At 29.8% G+C, this 22,034-nt stretch overlaps 1 protein-coding gene and 1 non-coding gene across 4 annotated transcripts; both read left to right on the top strand.

Moving 5' to 3' along the window:
- Positions 1–17,443: 17,443 nt before the first annotated feature.
- Positions 17,444–22,034, top strand: LOC133794323 (gibberellin 2-beta-dioxygenase 8). Of its 3 annotated transcripts, none has more exons than XM_062231534.1 (5): positions 17,444–17,579; positions 18,469–18,604; positions 19,847–20,352; positions 21,222–21,543; positions 21,656–22,034. In XM_062231534.1, exons 2-5 carry the CDS (start codon positions 18,539–18,541, stop codon positions 21,893–21,895), a joined length of 1,134 nt encoding a protein of 377 aa, XP_062087518.1. In that variant the 5' UTR covers positions 17,444–17,579; positions 18,469–18,538; the 3' UTR covers positions 21,896–22,034. The 3 variants fall into 3 exon arrangements, with proteins under 3 accessions (XP_062087518.1, XP_062087519.1, XP_062087517.1); XM_062231535.1 differs by having other exon boundaries at positions 17,520–17,579; positions 18,464–18,604; XM_062231533.1 differs by lacking the exon at positions 17,444–17,579 and having other exon boundaries at positions 18,364–18,604.
- TRNAV-CAC (transfer RNA valine (anticodon CAC)) lies at positions 21,036–21,109 on the top strand. Its single transcript has one exon. It is a non-coding gene; the product is annotated as a tRNA-Val (tRNA).

Here is a 22,034-nt window from a genome sequence, read left to right on the forward strand (position 1 = left end):
GGAAATTCTTAATAGGATATAAAACACTAGACACACAGTGAGCTTCGTAGCATCCGAAGCCAAGAATAGATGGGCCTAATTGATTGGGCCCATTTTATTGGGAAGGGTACAGTTTAATAAGCCCAAGGGCTGAAGCCTTCAAAGCCTGCAGCCAACTACATCATTATCTGACCCAATTTTTAGAGATTATCTGGATGGCATGTTATGTTATTCCTTTATTTTTTATAGAAAGATTTAATTAAAGTTTTGTAAGAATAGATTTTGAATCATTTTTATCTATATTTATAATTTTGTTCATGAATTTTTTATTTACAGATGTAACACAATTTCAGATTTTAGTATACCGAATTTTGTAACATATCTTGGCTTTTATTTGTTACATTTATATGTTGTAATTTTGTTTCATAATTTGTGTTAACTTTCCTGATTTTTCCGAAAAGCTTGCTTCAAAATGATAAGAATAGAAGTGTCAATGGCGGCAGAAAGACAGTTAAAATATCTACTGCAATCAATATTAAAAAACACAAAATTAACAACCGAAAAAAACAGATATATGATTCTGAGTAGTGGAGGATTCAGAGTTTTTTTTTCTACCGGATGATAAAAAATTAACGATTGCATTTTATATACAAAATACACATGTTAGTAAAATTAGTAATGACATAGCAATAAATATATAAACAAAGAGAAATATATGTATGTTATACCTAAAATTCAAATAAAATAATTTAGCATGGCAGAAAGTATGAAGATTTATATGAAAAAAGGGCTAGCATGCCTCCTAGGCCCAAGGTAGATCCGCCTTTGCTTCTGAGTTTAAGACAAAGGAAGAGGAACTAGCTAGTTCCCCAAAAATTTAAGGTTGGGTCTCCAATTGAGTTTGTAGGATTCACAAATTTTCTTTTTTTGGAATTCAACTTTTATTTTTAGGATTTATTATTGTAATTTATTTTGAAACTTTAATGTTGATATGATATTGTTTTGATCTTTGAGTTTAGATGCATTTTAATTTATGATCTTAGGTCTAAGTTTTGTTAACGACTTGGCTTTGTTTTTAACATTTTGTATATTGTTGTGATGTGTTTGTGTTCAAGGTTGTTTTTGGTGTTTCATTTTTGGTTTCCTTTATCATGTATGTTCCAATGTGTTTAAAAGTAAAAGTCTAATCGGACCCAATTTTTTTTCCTTCCTTTTTGTCATTTTGGTTTAGTTAATCATTGCCATTCTTAGATAAGAAAGTCGTTATTAGTCCAAACACGTAATAAATAGGGAATTTTTAAAAAATATGGCTTTTATGTCATCATTGTGCAAAAATATGAGAATTATATATTTTTTAATTTGTATAGAAAAATTTATTAAAGAAAAAAAATAAAGTGTACTATTGTAAATTAATGGAAGTTAAATTTAAAACCAAACTACATTAGCCAAACAGGGGTACTATTGTAAATTAGCATTCCACTCTTCTCTCTCCCAACCCCAGCCACACAAATCCTTTCTCTCTCCAAACTCAGCCGCACGGTTTTCTCTCGCTCGTCTCTCTACTCTTTTCTTTTCCCTAATCGCCACCTCCCTTGTTTTCCACTCACCTGCCTCATCATCTCCACCATCATCTCCGACCACCCACCCTCACCACCTGTGATTCACCTTAGGCATGCACATCTGTGAAACCTAGCCCAGAACACCCAGCCGCGCCATCGACGAACCAACCCTCAATCCACACATCTCTGCGCAATTCCATTCGCGAGCCCCCAAATCCTAAATGACGGGGCTGGGTTGAGGCGAGGGATGTGCTGGTGGTGGTCAGGGTGGTGCTTGGGCTAAGTGTGATTGTGGTGCTCGGAGCTGCACAAAACAACAGGGATGGCTGGGGTTGAGACTGGGTTCTGCGCGCAAGGATGGGGGGTTTTGGTGGTGGTCAGAGGCAAGGGAGGAGGGTGCTTCGTGGTCATATCTGTTTTTTTTTCTATTTTCATGTCTGTGGTAACTGGTTACCTTCACGTTCTAATGTGTGTGTATATTTTTTGGTTATTTATGGTAAGTGGTTATCTATGTTACTAAAATCATATTTAATTCTTTTTCCTATTTTTAATGAAGTGTTTTTCCTCTTTTTCCTTCAAATTTGATGTTTCTTTTCATTTCTAATATGAGTGACTGTCACTTCTCTTATTGGTAACTGGTTACCCCTCTTATAGCAGAATGTTACTCCTCTCAGGGTAATTGGTTACCCCTCCTGATACATGTTATTTAACATAGCTCTAGGATTTTTTTTACATAACTGTGAAAAATCAAACAATTAAGTAATTGGTTATCCCTCCCGATTCATGTTATTTAACCTAGCTCTATCCAGGTTATTTGTGTAACTGTGAAAATTTCATCAAGTAACTGGTTACCTTACCCAGGTTTTGAAAAAAAGTACAATCTAAAAAAAAATAAAAAATAAATAAATGTTTATAATAAATAAAAAATAATAATAAACACAATTCATATTACAAAAAAAATAAAAAAATAAAAAATTGTAAAACAATCACAGAAAAATTTAATATGAAAATAATTATATAAAATTAATATAAAAAAACCAGATAAGCTAAAACTATGGCATAAACAAACTTTTATAAAAAAAATATGGGAAACTAAACCCCTAAAAGTGAAAATTATTAAAAAAAAAACATAGATTAACTTTTCTTGAAAAAAACTATATTTTTACAAAATCTATTAAAAATCTCATATAAAATGTAATTTCCTCAGATAAATACTCTCATTCTTATATCAAACTATTTTTGTAACGCCCTGTTTATCCCAGAATCGTTACGGTGAACCGGAAATTTGACCCGCTACCCGAGTCTTTTGGTTAAAAACGTGCTCTAAGTGTTATTAACAAGCTAAGGTGAAAACCCACAAAAAGGAAATGATACGTTTTATTATATACATAAAACTGTTCATGGGCCCACTAGAACATTTACAAGTTATTTGCAACTCAAAATGGTCATTACTGTTTCAAAATTACAAACCCGCCGACCTAAGCGGCAAAAATAGGGTAAACCCTCTAGTTCCTCTGAGAACTCCTTGGCCGTGGTGGTCAAGCGGCCGCATATGTACACATCACCACCTAAGCTCTCCACTAAAGGCTAGGTGTGCTTTTCTTTCCCTTTACCTGCACCACATAGCACCCATGAGCCAAAGCCCAGCAAGAAAACACAGTATTACATGTAAACATTATCAAATGATTATTATTATAATCATATAGAGCTTGTAGCTCTTAAACAAATAAGTGAATATCACTTGAGGTTCTAGAAAAATCATACTGGGTGACTGACAAGCAAGTCACTAATTTAAACAGAAGAGTGGCTGTTAGGTAAGCCACTAGCCTTAAACAGACAAGAGACTGATAGGTAAGTCTCTAACTTTAAACAGAAGAGTGGCTGCTAGGTAAGCCACTAGCCAGTGACTGATAGGTAAGTCACACAAGCGCTTATAGTATTCATCAAACTTAAGGTCGGTCTGGCATTAATGCTCTTTGAGTCATCCAATGCAGATATCGATTAGATCTAATCTTTATTGGCTTGCGTTGAACACGCTAAGGCCGTCTTGACTTATGAGTCAGCACCGTGTGACCAGTGCCCAGTACCACTGCCGAACCTGACTAATGAGTCACAACTTCACAGTTGATACTGACACCTTTGCCACTTCTGACAAATGAGTCAATACCATGCACAAGTGAGAAAGATTCACTAAGCATTCCATGATTAATCCGTCCACATTTACACAATCAACATGCCTCAAGAATAGCCATGCATGTCACATACGGGGTGTAGTTTTCTTACCTCAGATTCGAGCTAGAATGAATAGAAGAACAACCCTTGAGAATGGTCTAGCTTTTAGTACTTTAGCGGTCACCTAATCATAACACATTATAGGATACCATCAATAAAATGATAATCAAGGGTTCCCAAGCCAAGATCTAGCCTCCGAGACATCAATCCCCACTAATCTGGGTAGTAGGAGTGATCCCGAGGCCTAAAACCATGTTCCCGAGGCCAAAACACTCAAATGGGCTCAACCCTGCTCAAGGGTTGCGTCCCTGGCATCAAGGGCCGCGGCCCTTGCTTGAAGAAGCAGGTGGGGAAGGTTGTGCCTGCTGGGTGCCGCGAATAACTTGTAAATGTTCTTGTGGGCCCATGAACAGTTTTATGTATATAATAAAACATATCATTTCCTTTTTGTAGTTTTTCAGATTAGCCTGTTAATAACACTTAGAACACGTTTTTAACTAAAGGACTCGGGTAGCAGGTCAAATTTCCGGTTCACCGTAACGGTTCTGGGTAACCAGGGCGTTACAACTTGGTATGAGAGCCTTGACCCAGCCGGAAGTGTGGCCGACAGGGACGTCGGACCCCTAAGGATGGGTGATTGTGACAGTCAGAATCTCGTGATCCGCAGGAGGAAAGACCGGCTAAAAAGGTTGTGCAATCCCACATCATCTAGGGAATGTCAAGTGTGATGATTCTAAGACTGTGTAGGTATGGGACTACACAGTTGAAGATGACTTAATTGGGTTGATGGGTACTACCTATGCCAACATGATGCATCTTCTTTTCGATAGCCCATCACTTGAGAACTCTAAAGTTAAGCGTGCTTGACCTGGAGTAATCTCAAGATGGGTGACCTCACTCGCACGCTGGAAAGAGTTTGCAGGGTCAGTTATCATTCCAGGAAGCAGCCATAGTGACGTGGGGCGTTACAATTTTCTTCGTGTATATGTTTGTACACATATATTTATTGGCGATGTTTCATATTTTTCATTTGTTATTGGTTATTTACATTTTGAACACTTCTCTTTTGTGTCATTGAAATATTAATTATTTTCCATGATTATCTCTTCTCTATGCGTAAAGCTTATCTTTCTCCATGTGCATAATGCTTATTTTTGTAAAAACTAAATATCGAGAACTGATTTGATTATTAATTCAACAATTAACACGTACTATTCTTTGTAAATGAATCAATGAAATTTGTACAAGATTCCTGCAATTTAACTAATATTTATAGGGGCCTCAGACATGCTATCGGTTTAGGGTTTGATTTATTGAAAAAGTTTCAGTCTTGTATTGATATCAAATTGCTGAGAAGTATTAGTTGATATATATTAGTTGACGTCATTTTAAGGTGATTTATTTTTCCAGGTAAAATTTCTTAATCATTGCTTTAGGTTCTTAAACAGTTTTCTTTCTTCTCACAAACGTTTTTTATTAGCAGTTAAGTTTCAAGAAATTTGAATATGTAACTGCTCCTTGCATATTCAAAAATAGTTGTTAATTGATATATTATTTCAAATTAATATATTTTTTTTTAAATTATTTTTCTAAATAATAGCGTTTAGCAGTCAACAACCAACAACATAATCAGTTGTCTCATATCTTTTGGTATCATTATTGATCCAAAGATAAGTTTTTCAATTGTGTCCAATGGGATTCAAAATCAACAGTCTTGGCCTTTGGTGCCTATGGTGGGATTCAATTTCTACACTTGACAATTTGTTGTTTTGTATCTAATTTGTTTTGTTTTGTTCGGTTTCATCTTTGTAAAACAATGAGAATTCGGTAGACTCTGAAGATGGCAAGAATATGTAGATAAGTTTTCCTCGATACATTGAGATTTTAATTTTTTTTTACTTCGTTAGTTGATATTAGCTAATAAATATCAGTACTATGTAGACTACTCTTTTAATTATTTTTGTTAGAATTTTGTATATCTGTTGATTTATATTTAATAGTTATATGTTTCTTTGATAAAAAAATTTCAATTATAGCCTTCATTTTTTTTTTACAATTTTAATTTATAAATGTTACTTAGATCTTATCAGTTACATTTTTGTATGTTCTCATTTAGTGTTATATTATTTCTTGTAGGGAGTTTCTTTATCATCCAGCAAGAAGTTGTAACTTTGATGGTGGTTTTGGATTGGTCTTTTCTGCTCAAGCTACCTTTACATTTTATAGAATCTGATTGTTTGGCTTTAATTTCTGCTTTATCTAGCAAATCCGCGTTTATTATTTGATTTTCCTAAGATATCATTAATTGATGTACGTTGCTCGATTAATAAGGTCACTCATGAATTGGCCGTATGCACTTAAAATGAATGGTGAACTTGTATGGATAGAAGACTTTCCATCATTATTGGATGTATTACACTTTATTTATTTTCAATGAATTATTGAAAAAAAAGTGTTGTTATCAGACTTTCTTTGTTTATTATTATTACATTTTTTTATCATTGATGTATGTTTTACAATTAAATATTATTTTGTATATATTTTAGAATTAGAAACATTTTCGCTGATGGTTTACTTTTAATTTTTGTATAGCTAGAGGCTATAGGGTTCGGGTTTAGATAATTTTTTAGTTTATGATTTTTAAGTTTTAATTTTGGGATTTTTAAGTTTTAATTTTGGTATAGGTTTCTTGTTTATTATTAACACTATTATTTTTTTATTATTTGGTTTTTGTGTGTTGTTTACATCTTTATTTTTATTTTGATGCATTATATTTGCGAAGTATTCTATGATAGGACTTCAAAAAGAGCCCTACTGGTGAGATTTTTTTGTATTTCCAATCTGTGAACAGTTTTCGGTGTGATTTTTTTTATGACCGTGTATATTGTAGTTATTTAGAGTATCATTCAAATTTTTCAAAAAAATCCGAATAATTGCATCCCAAAATTTAATTAACACATCATATTTATTAAAAAATTAATATATAATATATTTTTTCAACTTATAAAAAAAAAATTTAAGAATGTCAAAAAATTATTGAAAAATAGTATTAAAAATATATTTTTTAATTAATAGGAGGTCTATATATATTTTAGGTGTAAATATTATGCCTATTTTATTTTTGATAATTTTGTATAATTGTTGGTTTTTTTCAACTTAAGGGTCTGGAATAACAGTGATTTTCCTCCCCCTCCCCTTCTTTTTTTTCAATTTTTTTTACAGATATTCTTCTTAGTCAATGTGCTCGGAAGGTCAACTCTGATCAGCAACAATAGTATTCTTCTAATCTATATTTGATTTTGACATTTTGGTTTTAACTTGGAATGTATTTATTTATAAATGATATGATTCTTTATTGTTAAGGACCACTCACTTGTTTATGGTCGATCATAACGGTTCAGCAACCGTTATAATAATGTAAAGGTATTACTTCTACTAAGTAACTGCCTTAATTAATGCAAAAGTTTATAAATTAGAAAATCTTTAACAGAGTGTCAAAATGCTGATATATTGCTAAAATATAACTTGTGGTGCCAAAAGTAACCATAAATTTGTCACATGTTATAAGATTGGGCTAAATTTGGCACACAATGTAACATAATGCATATTTTGTATTACCATAAATGCTATATTTTTTAATTTATTATTTTATTTTTATCTTATACTATCAATCATAAAATATAAAGCAAAATAATTATTTTTTGTATATATTTTTAATAAATATCATATTAGCATTAATAAAATATTAAATTTTAAAATTAATTTATAATTGTGCATTAGAGCATAATGCTATAAATTATGATAAATATGTAATACATTAACTTTTGTGCTAAATATAACACACTATATTACTAATCAAGTACTCTCAAAAGTGACATATACATAAGACATCTCCCGTCCAATCATTCTAAAATATTATCTTTCTTTATTTTCTCTCTCATACATGTAGACTTGGGGACCTACATATAATTCATGACAACTGCAATAATAGTAGCTGTGTTGCAAATGCTCTAATAAAGAGTATTGTTATATGTCATTTATTGTGCTTAACATTACATTATATTGATTGATGTAATTTAATATCAGATCTTACAAATTATATTTTAAATTAAAATATACGAGATAAGGCACTAAATTGCATCAATAATGACACACCGTATTGTTGCCACCACCAGTATAACTTAACAATGCTCTAATAATAATAATAATAATAATAACCCTTATCAACAAATATGAGGTAGATAAAGAAAACCTTTTGATTTTATTTTAAAATTTTTATTTAATGACCTCTTAAGTTTATTCTTCTTAAAATAAACCAATCTTTATTCCAAAACAATGTTCTTTTATCTTGACGTTCTGATATATATTTTGACATATACACAATTATAATTTTGATTTTGTGTGGAACTCCAATTTTTTTTTCCTTCAGATCTTAAAATCGATTTTTGAGTAGAGCAATTATGTTGGATGGGTTGACGATCCTTCTCTTACTTTGTTGCTATTTTCTGTTAATATTTTTTGAATTTAGACTAAGATTTTACACATGTTTACAATAATCTAAATAAGAGACTAGTGTAACTAAAACCCATAGAAAATAAAATACCCATATGCCCTCCATTTTCATGTTTTCATTAACAATAAAAATAAAAATAAAAAACAAATCTTACCTTTAACTTTTTGCAATTTTAAAAAATTACCTATATTTTATCCTTCTTCTAAATTATTTCACATTTCAATTTCAAGTACATGGCATGAATTCTGACGACTGAGACTACATAAATAAATAAAGAAAGAAAAATGGTGCCACTAGCTTATATTTCATTTTGTTATGATTCTTTACTGTCAATTCCAGATGCATTATTGGGCTCTATCACTCTGTGATATGATGCATAAATAAATGGGATAATTACATCTACTACGGTAATATAAAAAAAAAATTGTTTTATACGGTAGTTTTAATAATTACAAAAATACGGCTTTCCCATTCATAAATTCCAAATATACGCTCTCCCCACCCACTGTGTATATATATATATATTTACTTTTATTTTATTTTTTTTTGTCTTAATTTTTAATAAGAATTTAAGCATATCAATTAATATAATAATAAAAGTAATAATAATTATAATTACTACCTTCAATAAAATAAAATAGATTAATTTATTTTTATTTAAAATAAATATATTTATTAGTATTAAAGTTAATATTTATACAATTACTCAAAAAATAAATAAATATTTATACAAATTACAATATGCTGTTAATTAAAATTAATATTAATAACTATATGTTATAATATGTAGTTAAAGATAATCACAATATTATTATTCTTTATAAAAATATTATATATATTTTTTAAATCATAGCTAGTCAAGTCTCAACACTCAATGTTAAACCAAAATCATAATCTAATCCAAGTTTCAAGTTTTGTTACAAAAATATATTTAAAGTTAAAAAATTAGTTTTGTAAATCTTTGTAATAATCATGTTAAATAAATTTATAAATATTTATGTAAATGTGAGTTACAAAAATAAAATTTTTAGTTGTGAAATTAGTTTTGTAAATTGTTGTTACAAAAATGTAAAACTTGTTTTTAAAAAAATATTGTATTTCACCACTATATTCAATAAAGTGTTTTATAAATAATGAATCTCTTAAATTTATATTTTTAAGTTGTATAGCATAAATATAAATATGATGGTTCATGTAATTTTTTGGTACAATATTGTAACAATATGAAAAAGTATAATAATTTTATGTATATTTTGTTTATGATTTCTTAACTATAAAATATTTTCGTAAATATTAGTTACAAAAATATCTTTCTTAGTTGTAAAACTAGACTTGTAAACTATTGTTACAAAAATAAAAAATTTAGTTACGAATTTGTTTGTAAGTTTTATCTACAAAAAAAAAAAAAATCTACAATTCTATAACTGATTTTGTAAATATTATTTACAAACACGTAACAGATATTTACAAGTTCGTAACATATATTTACTAGTTTGTAAACGTTGATCACAAGAAATTGTATTTTACAGCTTTTATTTATGATTTTGCCACTCCGTATTTACAATTTTGTCATTCCGTGTTTTTATCCAAAAATTCCGTATTTTTGTAATGTACCGTATTTTTCAGATTTTTTTAAACTTTTAGTGCATTTTTGTAGATTTTCCTAAATAAATCAATAGTAATAGTTTGATGATTTAATCATATAAAGTGCTAACTGTGTTATATATAATTTAAAGTGTATTATACATAGTGATGAGATCCACATTATTGATGATGCAAGCAACAGTCCAAACAATCAATAATCATAAAATATGCGTTTACACCAGAAAACTTTCCCAAAATTTCAGAAAGTAAATAATTATGTAGAAAACAGTGAAACACGCGGAATTAAGGCACGTGTTGAATTATCAACTTGCAGAGTCGAATAATGAATAAGAAAGTGAAAAAGGGTTTTGAATTCAATGACCTAGACCAATGTACTCTTTACATTTTTTTTAAATATATATAGATATATTTTTTATATAAAAAGATGGGTAGATAACGAAAATTAATTTTTATTTTTTTTCTCTTAACTTTAACCAAATATTTTTATAATTAACATAATATTTTTATATTTAATTATAGATTATAAATATCACTTAAACTTAAATAAAATTAAATAAAAATAACAATTAAACAAATTAAGATATGATATTTTTGAGAAATTTTATAATGATAATTATTTAAAAATAATCAAACTATACATGCTATAACTTAAATAACATTTAATTAAACTTAAACTTAATATTACATTAAACATATAATATATAATCGTTTATTGTAACTACCAAATTAAAAAACTAGAACAAATATAAACTTAAATAAAAATAAATTAATTAATTAAAATAAGATATTTTAAAGATATTTTAGGATAATTTAAATAATTAAATCATATTTATTTAAAAATAATAAAGACATACATATTATTTTTTTTATATTATAAATTTGTGTGATAGTTTGTTTTTTATCAAGTAATTGAAACTATTTTTTATCAAATTCACCAAAGGACACTGCAAAATACATTAGAAACTAAAAATAGTTGATGAATGTATATTACTATCTACACTATAACTTTAATTTATTCTTATTTCATTTCTATTATTAATTTCTTTTTAAATATTATTGTATTATATATATATATTATGTAGCCATGTAAATATATATATATATCAGCATTGTGTTTAGATGTTATATAATTATTGATATAAATATTTATATATATTATAGAACTATAATTTATTCTATTATATAAATATATTATTTTTAAGAGATATTTGCGGCGAAAATACCTAAGTTTTGCAAATTATGACACTTAAATACCTAACTCTTTTTTTTTGCGGCTAAAATACTTTCCGTTACACTTTCTTGGCACCCGTTGGTACCTCACCGTTATCTAACAGGTTAGCGCCTACATGACAATTTATGATTGGTCCACGTTATTAATAATTGAATTTCTATTTAAAAATTAAATAAAACTCATTAAAAATCTAATAAAAAATTAAAATTTTATTTAAAAATCATACTTTAATTAAATTAAAATTAAAAATCATTATTCAAAATACCTAAAACTAAAAATCTAATTAAAATAAATACATTTTTTCTCTTTCTCTCTCCCGATTCTTCATCTTCACCGTTCTTCCTCTTCTTTTTTTTTTTCTGGATTGCTAGGTTGTAGAAGATGGATGTAAAGGCTGGGATTGCTTGGACCGAAGGAGGATAAAGAGCACAGATTTGGGTCTGCTTGGATGGAGCTCAACAGTCGGCATCTAGGCTGGAGAAGATGGATCTGCGATGCTGACGGGGCTAGCTTCAGACGGAACTCCGACCACCCTTGAGCATGGAATGGCTGGGACTGATGGGTCTTTGTGCGCCTCTTCAACATGGGGCTGAGATGGAGACTGAGAAGTGGCCGTGGTTGGGCTCCAGTGATTGAGGCAGGCTTGGCATCTCCCGATGCTACATCTTCTGTTCAACAAGGCAAATCTTCAAGGGTGGCTTCAATGCTAAGCTTCACAACAGAGGCGTGGATGCGAACTTGGCTTCTCCGAGATCTGGGGCTTCGTCTTCGTGGAGATCTGGGGCTTCATCGAGAGAGAGGCGTGGATGGCTTCGCGAATGGGTCGCTTCAGAATTGTGGATTTCTTCATATTTGGGTAATGTTTGATTGATTTTGTAATGTTGTTTGTACAGATTTTGAGATTAGTTTTGATTGAATATTTGTATGGATTTGAATTGTTTGAGATTTGAATTGTTTGAAAGTTTATATTGATTTTGAAATTTATTTTGATTATGAGATTGGATTGAAATGTTAATTTTTTTTATGATCTGGGAATACATACTTTGTAATTGTTCTTAAGTATGGGTTAGCTTGGATCTTGTAAATCTAGGTTTGTAAATCTGGGTTTTAGATCTTATCGGCTTGGGTTTGTAAATCTTGGAAACAATGTCTTATTTAGTTCTTAATTGTTTTAAATTTATTTTAATTTTGATAATGTTTTAATTTTAATTAGTTATTAATCAGATTTTTGTTTTATTTTTAATAAGATATTTATTTTTACGGATTTTAATTAATAATATTAAATTTTAATTTAATTAAAATATGCATTTTAAATTATTTTAAAGTTTTTATTATATTTTTATTTAATTTTTAAATATATAAATAAAAATTTTTAATTAAAAAATAAAAAATATACACTTAAACCAATCAGAAGCCACCACGTAGGCGCTTTCCTGGCACTTAACGACCAGGTACCTACGGATGCCAAGAAAGTGTGACGTTAGGTATTTTAGCCACACAAAAAAAGAGTTAGGTATTTAAGTGTTATAATTTGCAAAACTTAAGTATTTTTGCCGCAAATATCTTTTTTTTTTAAATATTAAATCAGTTTTTATTAAAATAATTGACAATGTTTACAACTTTAACTAAACAATATATTTATATATATATACTTTAGATTTCATTTTTATTTTACTGTTATTCTATCTGCTGAATTGTTTTTAGAATCCATTATGACTTAAGTATGGTAGGTTTTGCTTGTAAGTACTCCCATTAGATTCTTTTTAAAGTTCAACTCAAGAACACATTTGTAATTAGAATGTGTAATGAGTGGCCACTTCAATTAATGAAGTTTGAAGATTTAATTTCTAATATCTTTTTATTACTCCTCAACAATTAAGTTCTTTGGAGTATTTTCTCTTCCTTCAACCTACATACTATATCTTTCCCCCTAAAATTTAAAAAAAAAAAATTATAGTGTAGCAGTATAGTATTTTGGTAAAATAATAAGACGTATTCTCTTTTTTTTTTAATTTATTTTTTAAAAGAAAAAAAAATAAGAGTGAGATCTCATTTCTCTATCTCCTCTACTTTCTTTCTTGTCGAACAAGATTTTTGTTCTTTTTATCTTTCTCCGTCCAACAAATCTTCATTTTTCTAAAAATCCCTACTCGATCCCATTGGCTTAACTAAGTATATATGTGTGAATGTGAATGTGAATGTGAATGTGATGTGAGTAGGTGAATATGAAGGAATTGTGTACAGTAGAAAACAATGCACATGAGTTTTGGCAGGTTGGGTGTGGGACTACATCTACACGTAACAACAGCTAAGCTAATAATGCCCAAATACACTGCACCTCAATAATGTTACCATTTATTCATTTTTGGTTCCATTATTATTTAATGCACAAAAGCACTAAATCAAAAGAAATAGGAAATTTTTTCTTTTTTTTTTGCAAACAATCACAATTATTTAAAATAGGACCATCCCAATTCATACAATATTATTTTAATACATATATTGTGGGAATACGTATCAATAATCTTATTATTGTTTAAATATGGAAAGGTTCAAATCTTTTGGGCCTCGCAATCAATCATTGATTAACTGAAATTTCGTTCCAACAGAACCTCCTCGACCCCACTCAACTGCTCACTTCACCTCACTCCTCTTCTTTCACCATTATCATCACTTCACTCATTTCTCGAGTTTAATTCACCCCTAATCTAATCTGTTTATACTCACAACTCAACTTTTATAAGTTAATTAAATGAGACAATACAATTAATGTGTTACTACATATAAATATCACATGAGACTCAAATTGTGTATAAATCTATAAAGAAGGATAATAAATTATTTTGCAAAAGAATATATCACGATTTTAAAAACAGATTACTTTCGATTACTATGTGCCTGCGTCTACAACCACAACTAAATGTGTCTCTGAACATTTTTTGAATTTATTATAGAAATCTTTCGGATTTGACGGTCAACGGAGACCTCACATTGCCAAATCCCAAGGTCCCACAACACTTGGAAAGTGAAAAAATACAGTTATAATAATCTGAACCGGACTCGACATTATCCACCGTCCACGTATCTTTTTGTCTGTTATTACTCTAATTCATAATGTACGTACTATTTTGGGCCAGAGCAAATTTTTTTTTTCTCTCTTTTTTTTTTAATTTTATTAAGAAAAATAAAAAAAAAAACAATAAAATATCCTACGACATGACCTGCGAAACCCATCCCACGTTTTTCCACCGCTCACTTTTATAAACTCAGCACCACCACCAGCCAGTGACAAGTCAAGCACACATCACACACACACACTCCGCAAGCACTTTTTTTTTTTAAAAAAAAACATTAAAGCGATTATAATTATCTATTTAGATAATGTGTTTAAATTCTATCAATTAGATTAGACATTTTCAATCAGATAATTATATTTATATTATAGATAAATGAGTCATGGCCACACAGACAAATAATCCAACCCAAGTTGGCTCATTTTACAACCAAACGACATGTCACTATTTTTTTTACACAGGCCAATAATGTAAGCCGAGGCTGGTACATGGTCACATTCTAATTTTGTATATATATCTACATATATATATAATTTATTAAGTATCGATTTCCTACAATAATGAACTATCTAGATTTTTCTGGATTCAACCAGAAACAAAAGGAATATATACAGGACTTGAATATTATATATTAATCTTTGTCAAAATATATATATATATTGAATCAGGTAGCAGATATATACTTAAATAATGTACGTAAAACTCGTTTCACCACTCGTTCTCCGAACAAGAAGGGCTGTTTTAGATATCGCTGCTTGGGGATCACAGAATCAGCCATGTGTTGTACCATATCATATGATTCGTCCCACAAATTAACTCAACGTGGGAATTGGTTTAATTATTTTATAAAAGTAATATTCCTGAACAAGATAATTAATTATTTTTTTAAATTTACGCCTCGTACACACAAAATAAAATATCTTTTCAATAAAATATTAATTAAAATGTCCAACTTAGCTACTTATTGAGATTAATCAATATTGGAATATGTAAATAAGTAGACGTAGAAGAACTAATTTAGACACGGAGATATGAGTTTTGTTCCCGAGCCATGCTTTGGGTTCAGAAAGTGTGGGAGAGGTGCCCTACATACATGTACAAATCAAATGAATACCTAAGGTATGTGTATATATATATATATATATATATATATGCACTACACAACATTACAAAAATAAATATTTTATATTAGGGAGAGAGAGTGATTTGTAGCAGCTAAGCAAGCCACGTTGCGGCCCTGACTCTCAATTTCCACCAAAGGTTACTGGATCGGTTACAAAGATATAGGACCCAATAAAAGTGTTTAGAAAAAGTACCCGAACCTATAATAATATATATATATATAATAGGTAGAACTAACGAATATTATCTATAATTTTAATAAAAATTAGTTCATTATTTATAAAATATATATATAATAGAATAAATTATAGTTTTATAATATATATAAATATTTATATCAATAATGTCTATATGACATTTAAACACAATGTTAATATATATATTTATATAACTATAATAATATATAGAAAGAAATTAATAATAAAAATAAAATAAGAATAGAAAAAATTATATGCATCAATTATTTTTAGTTTCTAATGTATCTCACAATATTTTTGGTAAATTTGATGAAGAAAAATAGCTTCAATATCACTTCATAAAAAATAAACTATCACACAAATTTATAAAATAAAAAATAATATATATATACATCTCTTATTTTTAAATAAATATGATTTAATTATTTAAATTATCATAAAATATCTTTAAAAATATCATATTTTAATTAATTAAATTTTTTTAAGTTTATGTTTCTTCGAGTTTTTAAATTTGGTAGTGACAACAAAATATTATATATTATATGTTTAATATAATATTAAGTTTAAATTTAATTAAATTTTATTTAATTATAAAAATATAATTTTATTATTTTTAAATAATTATCATTGTAAAATATTTCAAAAATATCATATTTTTATTTATTTAATTTTATTTAAATATCTACCTTTAAATATAATAATATTCTATTCAATATAAGAATATTTCATTAAAATTAACAGAAAAAAATAATAAACCGTTAAAACAAAAAATTTCCATTATCTACACACTTTTTATATGACAGAGAAATGAATATTTTTTAGGTAGGACATCATTTTTTATTAGGGGTGTTTTCTATTTTCGGTACTTTATAAATTATTTAAAATTTACCAAAAATTGGCAGAATGTCTATTATAACTATCACATATGGTGTTATACAAAATTGAATTATAATTTTTTCAAGAAAATAGAAAACTTCCGGATAAGGAAAAAGCAATAAACCTATGTAAGAAGCTGAATATATATATATATATTTGTACTATTGCATCTATGAAAAGCAGCAAATAGGAGAAAATGGTATTAGTTTAAGCGTACACATGCTGTTGGATAGACTGAGAACCATAAATCCTTATAGAACAGCGATCTATACATTCATACACACACACACACATATATATATATAGAATTGTCCATATTTTGGTGTAAACAATGCACATGCCACTTCTCCCTCTAAAGGTTTTCACCCCAGACCGATTCGCTCGAGTAAGAAGATTGCATGTGTGACGTGAAACGTTAAAAACTTGCATGTGACTCCCAATTCTGCCACGTAATTAAAAATGTAGATATACCGACATACAGTGTTTAAACGTTACAATTATATATGTTGGGTCCAGTACCAATCATGTCTCCTGTTTCTCAGATTTCATGTTTCGGAAAGGTATAGTGATTAAGATCGATCGAGAAAAGAAAAGAAAAAAGAAGAAAGAAAGAAAGAAAGAACACTATCAATTGGTGCATATTGAACCGATCTATGACTTTTAATTTGCACCAAAGGTTACTGGATCGGTTCTCTCTTTCTTCTATGTCTTAGCCTAGCTTTCTACCTTATCTCTTTTCTCTGTTAATCTCATTCTCTCGTTTAAGAACCATATATATAATGAGAAGGTAAGAAAAATATCTCAGTGTTACTCTTTTTGTTAGCAAACATTTAAAGTTCTAATAAGGGCCCAATTAATATTACCTTTTCTTGTCCTTTTTTTTTTCTTTAGTTTTTGTCCTTATATATATATTTTTTCTGATAGCGCAATGAGAAGCGTGTTCTACTCTTAAGCATAAGACCTCTTTTCTTTGTCTCCGCACATATGGGATTTTCCTTTGGTTTATCAAAAAAATCTGCTTTCTTATAATAGGAACCAGTAGATCTCAATATATTCCTCTTTTGAATTCTCTCACCCATCCCACTTTTTTTTCTTCTTTTTTATCAACTACATATTATTATTGTTATTATTATATATATATATACAAAATACTATACATCATTGCTTATCAATTTCATCAAAGATTTACTTGTAAGTATAGTAAGTAGTAAATATATATGTTTCCATATCCATCATCTTTCATTTTCAAATACTCAAAAGTATACTACATCTATTTCTTGCTTTGTAACACTCATCAAATTCAACATGGAGATATAGACATGCGCTTTTAATACATATATAATTTTCTTTTTGGAGTGTAATATATACTTAAAAAGAAAAGCGGTATTGTCATTTATATATATATATATATATTTATACGTCAACATCTCCTTGCATTGCCATGCAAGTAATCGTTTTTCTTCTTGCAGTTATCTTCGTACTTTTATGTCACTCGTCAATTTTATCGGCTTGGGAAAAACAATTACATATATAAATATTACTTTAAGCTGGGAGGGCTGTCAGGATTATAATACGTGAACATTGACTTTTTTTTTTTTTTTTTTTTTTTTAATCACCGTGTATATTGTGTATATTATAGCTATTTAGAGTATTTGGTAAATTTTTAAAAAATTCGGAATAATTTACAATATCGAAAATTAGGTTCAAACATATTATTGTACGCGTGACTAATTTTTTTTATGCGCATTGAAAACAACATATTTGAACCTAGTTTCCGGTACTATAAACTATTTGAAATTTTCTGAAAAATTACAAATACTCTAAATAGCTATAATATACACGGTTATAAAAAAAATCATCCCGAAAACTATGACATGTCAAGAAACACTAATAGCTATAGCTTAAAGTGAAGCAATTCAGAATAATTGTCCTATAAATATATATATATTTATATATATCTAGTGTGTTTGTGTCTGTGTAATCAGACCCCATATGTACTTGTTATATATATATATATATAAATAAGGCGGAAAGGTTCAATATATATAATTTTATTTCCAATGTTTTCTTGGTAGAATAGAACCAACACGGAGAGAACTAAAGTCGGCCGCAACTACTTAGCTGGGATCGCTTTGAATATCATATAAAAGATGCAATACAGCAATACTACTGAAGTGGAGCGTGTGAGAAAAATCATCGAATCATTTCTGAACCAGGTAATAAGGATTAATATTTATATATATATATATGTGTGTGTGGGTCTTCGTGTGTTTCAGTCTTTTTTTCTTTCTCCTTTTCCGATGTACTTCTACTTTTATAATTAACGATGGGACCATAAACATATAGACTTCTTCTAAAAGTTAATTCTATTCTCTTGTTTTTTCAGCCTTTGTAAATTTAATAAAGCTAGCTAGGCCGAATAATCTTCCTTGCTGATCATTCCAAGTACTATATGCTTCTTGTTTAGTTTGATTTGTTATGTTAATTATAATCGTTAGCAACATGTTAATTTCTTTATTTTCACGATCATTAGCAAATAATTATTTTTTCATACTCACTATATGTCTGTCCCGGTTAATTTATTTGCTCTTTTAGAAATTCTCCGTGGTAAAATTAACATTTTTCACCACCCTTCCTTACCCCCATGCTAAATTTTTTAATTAGCTTGAAGTTTATTATATTATTGTTGTTATTATTTTCAATTTCATATATATTTTTGCTTCTATTATTATTATTATTATTGTAGATGATGAAAAATGCCAAGTAGCAGTTTTCCGTGGCACTAGACTAGTAGCTAAGAGCTAGCCAACCAGAAGAAGTATTACCCAGAAAGTCAATAAAAAAATTATGAGAGAGAAGACACTTGTGTTTGGTCAGTGATATTTCTCACCGTATTAAGACATAGAATCAGACTTTGTCCCTAAGAAGTACACGTGATTAGAAAGAGGAATAGAGTATAATGCCGTCAGTAGCCTAGTTTATATTATGGGAGAAGTAAAAAAAGATAACTATATGCTTTATAGAATTATTATTTATTTATTTATTTTTGTAAGAAAGGTATATAGGAAAAAATTAAAAAAGTTCATTTAGTACAGTTTCAAAATAGTGAAGTCAAGAGAGGAATAGAAGATAAAAATGTCTTGCCAAAGAAGAAGATTTCAGCTTAATTTCTTTTCCAACCACTAAATACTATAGGCCAAAAAAACAAAATGTCGAAGTAAATAAGTGAAAGGACATAACGTTTTCATCGACGACGAAGGGGAAATCGTACACAAGAAAAACATATCAAAGAAAACGTATTTTTGTCCGTATCTTTCTTCTTGTCTCTGTCTGCAAAACCCCACTCGATAAAAATATTACAGCTCTTTCTAGAACTCTTCGATCAGCTAGACGGATATTGGTATTAATATAATTCGCAAATCTTACCGATTCTTGTACTATATGTCTGATTTCTTCAGCCACTATTGACCAATATAATGGACTCGGACCCACCATTGTACAAGGCCTACAAGACCCTCTTCGACAAAACCATCAACGAATTAGCCCTTCAAAACAGCAATAATCACCAGCTGTCATCATCACCAGTCGTCGTCGTCGACGAGTGCGAGCTGCCGTTGATCGACTTGAGCCGCCTCAGTCTCGGCGAGGCCGAGAGAGAGGATTGCAAGTCCCAGATAGCTAGGGCTTCGCGGGAATGGGGTTTCTTTCAAGTGATCAACCATGGGATCTCAAGAGAGCTCTCCGAGAAGATGAGGTCAGACCAGGAGAAAGTGTTTAAGCAACCCTTTGACAAAAAGAGCCAAGAAGATAAGTACCTCAAATTCTCTGCTGGAAGCTACCGTTGGGGGACACCTACGGCCACATGCCTACGCCAGTTGTCGTGGTCTGAAGCTTTTCACATTCCTCTCAACAGTGTTTCTTCCCCCGATAATAATGCTCATCACAATAACACTGATCATTTCAGGTATCTTTTCTATATGAATTTGTAATATACGATATCATTTCATTTATTTTCATACTCACTTTTTCTTTCATTGTCATCAAAAATGACGTTCGAACGCAAAGTTCGAAACTTCGTATCATTAGAATGTGGTCCTACTGGACCTTTAACATCTAATAATGCTATTTTCATAAAGCTACAATAATGTTATGTTCCCGATATTAAATTCACCTTCACGAACTTTTTACATGTATAAATTATATATAGTATAAAATGACAGCCATGGCAAGGGTGAACCTTAATTATAATCGGCCAATAACATATGCTTTTAGGTGAGTCTTTTTTCATTGTTACACAGAACCGATAATTTTACTAAGGTCCAGCTTTATGAAAAAGCTGTCCTTGATTGAACATGTCATAACATAATCGAGGGGCTCGGTGGGTATATATATAGCCTATATTTATATTATGTACAAACAGGTAAAGGAAAGCTAGAACAGTGTAATTTTATCCTATTTATGGAAAAGCTTCCACTTTTAATATCAGCAACTAGATGTCGCCCTATAACTAGTCATGTTAGCTCTTAAGTGCTTATATAAATCAATCATATACCAACTTCACTCGCTCACATTTCAGGCCATGTCGTATTATATATATCCATTAAAGTTTCACAACAATAAATAAAGAACATGCCATTGTCACATCTTGTCTGGGTGGTGTAGTTGGTTATCACGCTAGTCTCACACACTAGAGGTCCCCGGTTCGAACCCGGGCTCAGACACATTTTTCTAAAACTTGTTTTTTTTTTTTTTTTTTTTTATCGGCATGCACCGGACTCGTACATAGATTTAAATAGCATGAACTTGCCTAAAATTTTCTTTAATGTTTCCCAGATCAACAGTGGAACAGTTCGCCAAAACAATTTCCAATTTGGCTCTGAAACTGGCTGAGATTTTAGCGGAGAAACTGGGCCACGATCCAAGTTACTTCAAAGAAAATTGTTTACCAAGCACTTGTTACCTTAGAATGAATCGTTACCCGCCATGTCCTGTCCCATCGGAGGTCTTTGGCCTGATGCCACACACCGATAGCGACTTCCTCACTATACTCCTTCAGTACAACGTTGGAGGGCTTCAATTGGTTAAAGACGGCAAATGGATTGCTGTCAAGCCTAATCCGGACGCTCTCATTATCAACATCGGAGACTTATTTCAGGTTTCCCTTTACATTTGTCGTTTTCATTTTTCTTTTTGAAAAGTAACTAAAAAAATAAAGTTTAATTGTACAATAATATTTAATGGTCACTACGTACTGTATATATCATCAGGCATGGAGCAACGATGTCTATAAGAGTGTGGAACACCGAGTTGTGACAAATGCGCACGTGGAACGGTTCTCTACCGCGTATTTCCTTTGTCCATCGTACGACACCGTTTTAGATAATGGTTTCGAGCCTTCCGTCTATAGAAAATTCAGCTTTAGGGAATATCGAAGGCAGGTCCAAGACGATGTTACCAAATTGGGTTTCAAAATAGGACTTCCTAGGTTTCTTAAAGTTACCCGATAGTGTATTATGTCATGCTTATACATATTTATATATATATATATTTATAAACTTCTGTTAATTAGATATGTATGTCAGCTATATATATAGGCTATTTTATATATTGATCATTTATGGAAGTAATTAGAAGGAAGTTGGAAGA

Source organism: Humulus lupulus, chromosome 8, assembly GCF_963169125.1.
Source record: "Humulus lupulus chromosome 8, drHumLupu1.1, whole genome shotgun sequence".
NCBI classification, from domain to species: Eukaryota; Viridiplantae; Streptophyta; class Magnoliopsida; order Rosales; family Cannabaceae; genus Humulus; species Humulus lupulus.